Here is a 12,439-nt window from a genome sequence, read left to right on the forward strand (position 1 = left end):
TCAGGATCTGTGCCTGGTTTGATTCTCTCTCTCCCTCTGCTCTTCCTCACCTGTTCCCACTTTCTATCTGTCTTTCAAAAAACAAAAAATAATCAAGGCTAAATTTTATTTGGCATCTACTATGTACAAGGCAATTGGTGCCAGAGATTCTCAAGCCTGACTACCCATTAGAATCACCCGTGGGAATGTAAAAATGCTGCTTCCCCGGGCCCCATGATCGGAAATCCGAATGTAATTGCTCTGGGAAGGGAAGTGCCAGGGAAAATCCTCCAGGTGATTCTAAAATGAAACCAAGTTAATGAACTACTGTGCTATGCAATTTACAATGGTCCTTTGATTTAATTTTAACTGTTCTAGTAACCCCTCAAGAGAGGTATTTTCATCCTGGTTTTCTAGAGGGGGAACGAAGGCTCAGAGAGACTTGGTGATTTGCCTCAAGGGGCTGCGAAGAGAATGAGGGAAGTCTTGATTACTAGTGGTTGGTTTGTGGAGAACACTCCAGGTGGAGAGAAAAGCAATAGCAGTAGTGACATAACATTCCTCTAGGGTATTAAGGAAATGTTAACAGAAGCAAATAGGTCCCACAATAAACAAATGAATGCAAAGGGAACAAAACGTGACTCATTTGGGAAGTCTTACTAAAATGGAGAGTCTGGGATGGCGATTCTGCCTTTCTGATGATGCTGGTGATGCTGGTCCCCAGTGTGCATTCTGATTCTTTTTTTAAAGATATATATATTTATTTTAGAGAGAGAGTGCACAAGTGTACAGGTGGGGGAAGGGGCAGAGATAGATAGTCTTCAAGCAGACTGCCCACTGAGCTTGGTACCGCATGCAGGGCTCAATCTCATGACTCTGAGATCATGACTTGAGCTGAAACCAAGAGTCTGACGCTCAACCGACTAAGCCACCCAAGTGCCCCCACATTCTGCTTTTTAATTGTAGGTTTTAGATAACATGGTCAATGCAGATTGACTCAGTTTCCTTTTCTGTATTTGGGGTCAATGGTTTATCCTACTGATGTAGATTTTGGGGTTCAGGGCAAATGATTAAGAAGGACATCTCCGGTCCAAAAAGTGGTTTTATTAAAGCATAGGAACAGGACCCACGAGCAGAAAAAAGCTGCACTGGGGTTGTGATAAGTGTCTGATTATATACTTTCAAGTTGGGAGGGGTTAGGGACAGCACAAGCCTACAGGGAATCTAGAAAGATTTCCAGGTCGCTGAAGGGGCTAGCTGTTGTTAGGAAAAGGTCATTTATAACTGTTTAGTAAAAACTCAGTCATGAGACTCTAAATGTTTATCAGTGGGCCATATATCTTGGTGGGAGAGATAGAGATAAAGAATTTTCCAAAGGAATTTTTATATGTATAAAGTAGACTCACAGGATCCTAGGGAATGGGGTAATGTTATGCTCAGATTACCTTTTGCCTGTAACAGTGTCAACACTGAGGCAACTGAGTTCCTAGAGGAAGGTCACTCTAACTGTTTCAAGGACTTGTGGATGGGCTTAAGCAGTAAGGAAATGCAATTTTTCCTTTTGCCTCTGTTTCCCACATCACTACTACATGAAGGTTGTTTATGCATTAAAGCACAGTATCTGGGATGTAGTAATCACTCTATAAACTTTAGTGATAACTCTGTAATTTGCTTTAACTTTTAAAAGACTTCCCATCAGAACAACATGGCATCTTTCTGGGGGTTAAGGAAATGCTAATAGAAACAAACAGGACATGGGAAAGTTAGGGTAAGGGATATGCAACCCCCCTTTGCTGGAAATAACAAGTACGAGTCTTGTGAAATTTGGTGCTCCTAGTATACAAGTGGGGAGCTGAACTTTTTTAATGTATTTGGGTTGATTAAACCCCATTGTAATTTTAGTAACTACTTTTCTGTATAAACTGAATCTCATATGAAATCCAGTAGGAGTCTCACTTCTATCTTTTTATTTTAGACCTATAGTGAAATTTATGGGAATATGAATATAGGAATTATATTGAATTAGGGATATTTTATATTGAAAGTCAACTATGCTGGGATATGTTCTTAGGTCATAAACAGCAAGCTAGGATTATATAGATTGTGTAAATTGATTTTGGTAGCTAAGATACAGCTCATTTTCAACAGATGCTCATTTTCAAAAATCTGTTTTTCTGAAGTATGTAAAGCAGAGACGCCCCTCCATGCTTTGCTCCACCTTTAGAAAAATTCTCTAGAGAACTTTGTGTCAAGAAATTTCATGATAAAGGAGAAAACATTCTACATTTTACTGTTTGGCAGTTTGGTTTTTCTCTTCTATATAGTATGGTTCTAGTACTGGAAGACTCTTGTGCAGAACTGTAATCTGGTTATAGATCCTTGTTATTAGTGTCAATGATAATTACACAATATATTTTTGATAGTTTCTACAATCTGCACAGAGTTTTCACATACATTATTTCATTTAATATGTTCCACAGCTCTGAGTAGGAGGGCAGATGGTTATAACTGCTTGTGAAGGAAGATAGGTGAGATTTGCCCCCAGTCACATGGCTGACAAATGAGGGAACAAAAATTAGAACCCAAGGCTTCTGATTTTTAACCCAGTGTTCTGTACATGGCCCAGCAAGTATTGCACTGAGATTCGGACAATGAATGTAATAATCTTTAATAATGATTTTGCTAAATACAGTCAATAGAAATGAAAAGGTGTAAGACAATGAACCTTGGGAAAAACCAGAGAAGAGAAGAAAGTCTGTTCTAATTGTGTTGCCTTTCTTTTACATATATCTATATAGGTATATTTCAATATATATGCAGTTATATTTATAGTTTTATTGAGATAAGATGGACATATAACATTATTTAAGTTTAAGATGTACAACATGTTGACCTGATATACTTCCATATTGCAAACTGATGATCACCATAACATTAGCTAACATTTTCATTATGTCACATAATTACCTTTTTTTTGGTGATGAGAGCATGTAAGTTTACTCTCTTAGCAACTTTCAAGTATATAATAGAGTATTATTAACTGTAATGACCATGCTGTATGTGAGAACCCCAGAATTTATTCATCTTCTGACTGAAATTTGTACCTTTTGACCAACATCTCCCCATTTCTCCCACCTCCCTTCCTCTGGTAACCATCCTTCTCTCTGTTTCTATGAGTTTGGCTTTTGTTTATATTTCATATATAAGTGATATCTTATAGTATTTACTTTTTTCTGACTTATTTCACTTATGAAATGAATGGTCCATCCATGTTGCCACAAGTGGCAGAACTTCCTTCTTTCTCATAGCTGAATAATACTATGGGATATATATATATATATATATATATATATATATATATATATCTTTTATACCTACATATATGTATATTTATATATGTGGTATACACACACACACACACACACACACACACACACACACACCACATCTTCTTTATCCATTCATCTGTTGATGGGTACTCATGTTGTTTCCATATCTTTTGCCTTTTCTTTATACCTGAGAAATCAATGGAAGCAGATTGCAAAATGATAATCCTCCTTACCAAGATTTCCAGAATGATGATCCAGGGTGATGAATCAAAAGTGTTTTTATCTTTGTTTTTTAAATTAGTTGATAGTTAATGCTGAATGCGATACTATCCAATTGGGAAAGAGATGGAGAAGTATCCAAAGATCTAATTCCCAAGATAATTGTCCTTACCATACCTTGGTTCTATGTCCATCCCTTACCCAGGCAGGTATCTGGGGTTTCTGGACAAAATCCAGGCTCTTCTCTGGGATATCTTCTGTCTCCTTGCTCTACCATCTCCACTGTTGGCATTTGAGAGCATATATTTCTTCCATTTTCCTCTTCCTTCCCATAATGATCTAAATAGAAGATACTTCAGCATTAGGGAAAGAGCAAAGTTTATCATCTCCACAAAAAGGTTGAGGAAGGACCCTGCCATATAGTACTGCAAACACATTAGACAGAGCAAGCAAGCAGTGAGATAGAAAATACTTTTTTTTTTTTCCAGGCCAACTAGTGTGGTGTGCTAAATAGTATGTGCTAATTGTATGGTATGATAAATAGCTAGCATGTGATTTTCTGTAGTTTCCTGGCTTTCTTTTGGGAGCCTGCTAAGGACTGGTTGTGTAGGATTGCCCCTATTCTTCTGAACAGCAGTTTGGTTTCTGTATCTAATTATCCACCCAATCCAGAAAGATCCCTATGACTCAAGGACTATCATATTCATTTATTTTCATTTGTCCTGGAGTCTGATTGATGTGTTGGCTGGATCATCTGAGAAGCAGCTGCCAAGATGAACTTAGAAGTGGAAGAGATTTACAGGGAGTAATCCTTGAAAAATAAAAGGAAGAGGAAAAAAGAGAAGGCAAGGAGAGCCTTCAGAGAATGATGCAGATCTGACACCTGTAAAAAGTGAAAGGGAAGAAAGGAGGATTGGGTACGGAGAGCCTCTGAGTGTGGTGCCACTCCAAGAAGATTGCTTCTAGAGGAGTGTTGCATGGGTACCGTGATGAGTCTTTGCACCACTTCTGTGCTCAGTCATTGGCTAGGGGATGTCTCTTAAATAGCATTTAGTCTCAGCTTGAATGCTGAGTCAGATTCTAAAAGTACTCACAGCCAGAGACTGGCAGCAGTTTTTCTCTTGAAAGTAGATTTCAACAAGGTGCAAACATAGCTACCTCAGCTAGGTGAAAGGAAGCAGATGGTCACAGAAAACTCAGAGCCTTGTTGCATAGGTGAGAGACTAGGTCTAGCCAATGGACTTATGCCATCTGTCAATAATATGCATTTAAATTCATGTTTCCATCCATCCACTCATGTGTGCACGCATCCATATATTCACCCTTTCACCCATCCACTCATCCACTCCTTTGTTGTCTTAGAAGATAGCAGCAATCTCTCAAGCTTCTGTCAGAACAAGAGTGTATCCTTGGTGCTGCCATAGAAACCAAATCTAGATTTTGCCTTTTCTGATACTAAGGCCATAATCTCTGAGTGACAATTGGCTTGTGTCTCCACCTAATCTGCCTGCATCTGCTTGTGACCATAAATCAAACTTTTATCCTTCTGAGACCAATCCCTTAAACACACATGGATGTTTGCCCAACAGACACACCTCTTTCTTGAGTCCGACTGATATTTTGTTCCACTGGGTGGCCTATAATTTATGTTCTTGCCCTTTGACTCAGTCATAAAAGTCATATCGCCAGGCATAAAAGGTACATGTCAAGTGAGGAGTTTCATTGTAGTGACCATGGGTTCAGGGTAAGTGAGAAAAAATTAGGAACAGTAGAAATGGTGAGCTGGCTTGGCTGTGTACATTTCAATTTTTAGGTCCCTAACCCTGGCCTTTGTTAGTAATATTTTGTAGAGCTTCTTTCCAACTCAAATGGCAACCAGCCATGAGAAATCAGGGGTTTCATTTTGAGAGCACATTTATTTTGGAGGATGAAGATGGTGGAAATGTCCAGAGTTTGGCATGGAAGAAATATGAAGTTGATTTTTTAAACAAACATTACTGCCAATTAGAGTGTAACCTTCCTCTAAATCAGTAGTCTCAAAGGTTCTTCCATTTCTTCTATTTTATTACTCATTCTATCAAAGATAGAATAGCAACCAATTCCCACATCTTTCTTAGAAAAATGTCTATGTTTTGGCAGGTCTTCTCTCCTGTGGACTTAAAGAACTACATGTGTTTGTAGGCATGCTATCAAATACTTTAAAGGACATGAAGCTTGCAGTAATATTTTTGGGAGTAAATTTTATTGCTATGGCTTTAAAACACAATCAAATAAAAACAAGAATTCCATTAATAGTTGAATATTATAATAATAGTGTTGAGGATAAATTTTACTGTTATAGGAACTATAAAACAGCTATAATAAAAAACACTATTATTGTGAATAAATTGTTTGAGATGACTAACTAGAAAGCTATAAAACACAACAATAAGGAAAGATGTGTTAATAATTCATCCTTGTTAGTGAGGAGTCCGTGGTGCCAGCTCATCGGCCTTTGGTGCTCTAGCTTACAGCTTTCATTACATAAAGTTGCAGAAAGATGATCTTTGGCCAGTGAGTTGGTAGGAAAACATATATTGCAGTGCAATTGGACATGGGGATTGAGGAAAATCTAATTATCAGTGACTTTAGGAAAACCCTGTGTAGCAATGCCAAATATTCTCACAACATTAAGAAATTTTTTGCAGGTTTCTACTAATAATTTGTTTGCATTGTTTGTGCATTTTGGTGCATTTCTTATTCTTATTTATGTTCTTTTGCTTCAGAATATCAGCATGGAATTATATATTTGTCAGAGGGGGAAGACTATTCTAATCTTGCCTTTTATTTGGATTACCATGCATCTTTCTGCCCTGAGTCCATCTTGGTCCAATTTCAAAGAGTAGGAGAATGGAAACAAACAAACAAACAAACAAACAAACACCCACTGTCAGCTCCTTCATTCCATTCTCCCTCTGTGGAACTCACAGCCCCATTAAAACCTTTGCTTCAGAGTTAGGATGAGGTGACTGCTTTGACCTGCACATGAGTGAGGGAAAGAATGTCATGGGGTTGCATTTTACCTCTTATTCTGAACATCAACAAAACTCAAATTCAAGATTTCTGAATCAACAATATCCTAAAGGGATGACAGAAGATCATAATGATGAAGTTGCTGTTATGGTGAGAGCCATGTTCTATGCTAACGGAGTTTTCTATACTCACTGCCTCCACTTTCTCACTTGGCTTTCCTTCTTTAACCAACTCCAGTCAGGCTTTTGTTTCTACCACATGTTGACTGAAATTGCTCTTTTCAAGGTCTCTGGGAACCTCTATTCTGCTGTATAAGATTGCTAGTTCTCAGTCCTCATCTGACTCCACTTCTGAACAACATTTGGCCCAGCTGGTAACTCCCACTTTCTTAAAATGCTTTTCTCACTTGGCTTCTAGGACACAACAGTCTCGCAGTTTTCCACCTACTTCGCTGGCTGTTCTTTCTCAATTTCCGTTGCTGGATTCCTCTCTTCTACCAAGACCTCTAAATGTTAGACCAGCCCAAGGCTCAGTCTTTGTTTTTGCCTTCTCACTCTGTATTCACACCCTACATGAACTCCTCATGCTGCTTCAAACACCATCTTTTACAAGCTGGAATCACAAATTTGTGCACCTCACTCCAGCTTCCCTCAGCTCCAGCCTGCCATAGTTGCTACCCACTTGAAAATCCCCTGGATATCTGATAAGCATGTCAAATTTATCAAAGGCAAATACAATTCTTAAGTTTTTTTCTCTTCAAATCTTGTCCTCTCTCAATTTTCCTCATCTCATAAAAACTAACCACTATTCACTCCATTTTGTGACCTTGAAGTCTAGGAATTATTCTTGAGTTTTCTAATTCCTTCACACTTCACAATTATTCCATAAGCAAATTTGCTTCTAAAGTAAACTCCCAGTGTGACCATATTGTACTGTATCACTATGACTGACTGACCTGAGGCCCCATCATCTCTCCCTTGGAATGATATGGTATCTTTCCAGCTGGCTTTTCTGTTTCTATGCTGTCTGTCTCTTGCCTACACTCTATGCAGCAGCCAGACAAATTATTTAAAATACAAAACCAAAACCTTTTCAGTGATTTCTTAGAATAATATTCTAAGTCCTTACTATGGCCTATGGTCTCCATAAGATCTGCCCTCTTACCTATCTCCTTTACTTCAACTTCCATCACTCTCTCAACACTACTTTACTCAAACCTTGGCTTTCTTCCAATTTCTTATTAGACCTTACTGGGACCAAGTTCATGTCTTCTCTGGGACCCCTACATATGCTGCTCCCTTTACCTAGCACACTTTTCCTACAAGCTTTTTCATGAACCACATCATTTAGAACTTACCTCAAAAATCATCTTAAATAAATCAGGACAGTCTTCTCCATCTCAGTATAGTCTTGGCCTATGATCACCCCCTATCTCCTTAATTTGATTTCCTTTACTTGAAATTGTATTATTTGTTTGTACACTTGTTAATTATTCTCAATTCTGAGTTCCATAAAGCAGAGAGATGGTCTGTCTCTTTCATCTTTGTCTGTTTTCATCTTAGTACTAATACCTGGCATAAAGTGGGTACTCGTTACATTTTTGTAACATTGTACATTTTGTAGAATGAATGAGTGAATGAATAAATGAAAGAAGGAATGAATATAGATCAAAGGATTCAGACTGGGCCTCCAAATGCCAAGGACTCCATTTAAATCCTCTACTTCTCTGCACTAAATCTTGCCTTGCTCAGTTAGACTTTTAACAATGATCTTAATTTGAGCTTTTACTTTTTAGTGGTCATGTTTGAGATTCAGGCATATCTGGGTTTGTCTGAAAACACGGTGGGGCATCTGACATATTTGTGAGAGGGCTGTGTGAGAAAATCCACTTGAGAAAGGATTTAAAATGTTTTCACTGTTCAGATTTGGAGAGACCAAGATTTGTTTAAGAAGCTGGCGCTGTGATCTCTCAGAACAGGAGAAGGTATATGATCCAAAATACAGCTTTAAGAGAGAAGTGGAAATCCAAATAATAACCACACCTACCAAACCCAGGGTGGAAAACATACAACCCATTAGGCCCAGAAGCCTGTGGAAGGAAGGAAGAAAGGAAGAAACTTCTTTCTGGATCTAGAGCTTGTATCTGGATCTGGAGTCCAGAGCTTGTATAAATTTGGTTTTCAAGGAGAAATGAAAAATTGAATGGTAGTATTTTCCACTATATAAGAAAAAAGCTATTTGATGACATGATAGATTTAATAAAACAACTGCTCACTTAGAATTCTGCTGAGACATTCATTAACTGTCTTACCTTATCTTGGTTGTAAGAGCCTCTGTCTTTATGCATTCTCAGAGATGTTTGATCCATTGACCTACAGGAGAAGTCCAGGATTTTCTAGTTCTTTGCAGAAGAATGAAGCCTCTGCTTGGGACCCTTTACCTCTTGGGGATCCTGGCTCCTGAGGGGCTGGGATATGATGGGTGAGTGTGAAGTGGGAAGAGGGGCTGATTATCTTGACTTAGATTGTCTAAATGGAAAGCTTTTTTCAAGATCATGTAGCTGGATTCTCCCCTCTTCCTACCCATACACACCACCATGAGATGAGAATAAAAAAGTTTTATCATTCAGCATTACTTTAAGTCTTTGAATAAATGAATAAATATCTAATATTTTCCAGCACAAAATATGATAAATACCAATAGATATGTCATGTTTTATGATTGAAAAAAGGAAATTATAATGAAAATTAATGAAATATAATTATTTATTATATTCATTATATTTTCATTATTATATTCATTATAATAATTAATGAAAAATAATGAGAATTCTTCATTTATAGTTTCACAACTGATAAATCATATTATTCCAATTTTTTAAAAAAATGTTTAGAGTGTTTAAAATTTCACCAAGATATAGTTACTCTTAATATTTTTGGGTAGATAGATAATTATGTATTCAGAACTAGTGCCAGAAATTTTCAGTTAAATTGTGTTATAGAAATTTTCCTATGACATTAATAATACATACTGCAACCACAAATAATATTCCATCATTGCTACATTCCATCATTGCTACCCTACAGTTGATTCTACTTTGTCATTTTTTTTTCCATTTTATTTTAGTTTTAGTTTTCCAAAATTCATTGTTTATGCACCACACCCAGTGCTCCATGCAGTACGTACCCTCCATAATTCCCACCATCAGGCTCACCCATCCTTCCATGCCCCTCCCCTCTGAAGCCCTCAGTTTGTTTCTCAGAGCCATAGTCTCTCATGGTTGTCTCCCCTTCTGATTTCCCCCATCTCACTTCTCCCTCCAACTCCCAATGTCCTCCATATTATTTTTACAAAAATGCCATGGTAAGCATACAGCCACATGAAAATTTTGCAAATCTTTGATTTTTTTTCTTAATATAAGTTACAGGAAGTAGAATTCCTGGGTCAGAAGCTGAGAAAAATGTGAGAATCTTGCTATGCATTGCCAAATTACCCTCTAGAAAAATTGTATGTTTACATGTGAAAATATCCAGTTGGTTTACTTTGCATTTTGTTGATTTCTAAAAAGTTTAAGTGTTTGTCTTGATCATTACTCATTTTATCAGTTTATAAATTGTCCATTCTTATTATTTGCTTATGTTTGTGTTGTTTCTTATTCATAATGAATTATTACTTCTCTAAATATTTAATATACATTAAGTTCTGTGTGTGTGTGTGTGTGTGTGTGTGTGGCATAATTTTCATATAAAGTGTATGTTTTTCCTTTGTTTACACATGGTCCATCCTGCTCATTTGGTGTATCTCATCAAGTGTGCATGGTTACAGATAGTATTTTTTTCTTTTGCTTCATTATTAAAAGAACTTGCAACTAACTCACTTTCCCACAACAGGGAAATTCACTCTGATTTTTGACCTGGATGAAAGTTGCAATCTCAGCTTGTCTTTTAGTTTGATAGTCAGTGTGATTTCAGATATATAGAGAGATCCCACAATCTCCATGGCACAAAATCCTGTTTGGACATTGCCATCTCATGTTTTCCATCAGTTTACTTAGTTTCTTATAGATACTGAATTTATTTTTCTGAGATTCTTCATTCATAAATTAGAGATAATATACTTACATATATTACAGAGCTTTGCTTGGGAAAAAGAATCACCTTGCTTAGAAATATCAAAAGTCTTAAAACTTACACATTGTTTAAATGAAACTTACATATTGATCCCTGCCTCTGGAAACTTATTTTGAGAAAATAAAGTATGGGAAGAGTTTTATACACTGAGATGTAGCTTTATTTATAACATAAATATTATAATACTTGGAAATAACTTAAATGTCCCACATTAGGTTATGTAAATGTTGATATGTGATATATGACAATGGAATATTATTTATCTATTAGAATAAGGATTACAAAAAAATTAATAGCGTGAGAAAAGACATGTTTTATGCTAAAAGCAAGACACAGAGTAAAAAATGTAATAAAATACTTAGAATAATAAAAGAAAAAATATGTACCAAAGTGGTCATTGTTATCTTTGGTTGGGTGATTTTTCCCTTTTTCTTAAGGATTTTTTAAAAATTTATTTGTCAGAGAGCGAGCGAGCACAAGCAAGGTGGCACAGGCAGAGGGAGAAGCAAGTGCAGGGAGCCTGATGCGGGGCTCCATCCCTGAACTCTGGGATCACCATCTGAGCCAAAGTCAGACACTTAATGACTGAGCCACTGAGGCACCCTTCATTCTTCATTTTGTGAATATGCTTTAACGAAAATTTGAACAAATGTTTTTCAAACCCAGGTTAAATTATGGAAGTGATGTGGCATAGGCAGGGGGACTTAAGAGGACTTCCATTGGATAACTCAAGTGCAGCTTCTGACTGTACTTGAGGACAACATCTTAAATCTTCTAGTCCTGGTCCTTAGTAGCTGTTTGTATCACCATTATTATTTACTAATAGAAAATAATGTCCACTCTTGTATGGCTCTTACCAATGCAAAACATAGTTTACCTGCCATTTTTGATACTCTATTCATTACCTATGGTGTAATAATAGTCTAGAAAATCTATAATTAACAAAGATTGCAAGCTTTGTAATCTTTATTTTGAGCATTTAGAGAGGTGGACTCTTCTATATACTGCACACTCCCAATAAAAGTGTAAATCTGCAGAATCATTTGGGATTTAGCAAATGAACCAAATGCCTTGAAAATACTCATATCTTTGACCTACTATTTCTTCTTCCTGGAATGTAGCTCAAGGAAATAACCAGAAATGAGCACAAAGATTTATGCAAAAAGTCGTTAACTCCAGAATTATTTACAAGAGCAAAAATCCAGAAGGGAAAATAGATTTAAGAGCCAGTATATATGAAAATATTTAAATAAATGATGTTATGTAATATATACCTACTGTCAAATATTATGCAGTCATTGAAGATAATGTTCATAAAAAGTTTTCATTGGTTAGAGGAAATGCTTCTGGTAGGATATCATGCAAAACAAAGGAGTAGAATACAAAACTATATATAGATATAATCTGCACCGTGTTCAAGAAAAAAATATGCACAGATAAAAGATTGATGAGAAATATGCCAGAATATCAACAGGGGACTCAGGGAAGTGGGATTATTGAAGATTTTTCCTTCTTCTCTTTTCTGTTTTTCTCCTCTCTGTACTTTCTAAATTTTCCACAATAAGTGTATGCTAATTTTGTAAGAAGGAAAAAAAAGTTTGAAAATACATTACTGTCATGAAATATTCATATAACTGTATCCTTACGAAGTATTGAAAATACAAAATTTGCCTCAGTATTCATTAGATTCTTGCCTTTTTATACATTCCAATCAAAATTCCACTAGACAATCTTAGATCTACAATATTTATTAATAATGTACCCCAAAGG

The 12,439-nt window shown here is 36.5% G+C and overlaps 1 protein-coding gene across 3 annotated transcripts in view; it reads left to right on the forward strand.

Annotated features, from left to right (window-relative positions):
- Window positions 1-12,439, forward strand: part of CPO (carboxypeptidase O) — a 50,200-nt gene that overhangs the window by 12,765 nt on the left and 24,996 nt on the right. The window contains exon 2 of one of the 3 annotated variants that reach the window (XM_047722975.1): window positions 8,893-9,020. The exons of 1 other annotated variant lie outside the window; for it this stretch is intronic. In XM_047722975.1, coding sequence (XP_047578931.1) covers window positions 8,953-9,020 — 68 coding nt within the window. In that variant the 5' untranslated portion in view covers window positions 8,893-8,952. The remainder of the gene's footprint in view (window positions 1-8,892; window positions 9,021-12,439) is intronic. One more of the 3 variants, XM_047722977.1, reaches the window with a different exon arrangement.

Source organism: Lutra lutra, chromosome 3 (assembly GCF_902655055.1).
Source record: "Lutra lutra chromosome 3, mLutLut1.2, whole genome shotgun sequence".
Lineage (NCBI taxonomy): Eukaryota > Metazoa > Chordata > Mammalia > Carnivora > Mustelidae > Lutra > Lutra lutra.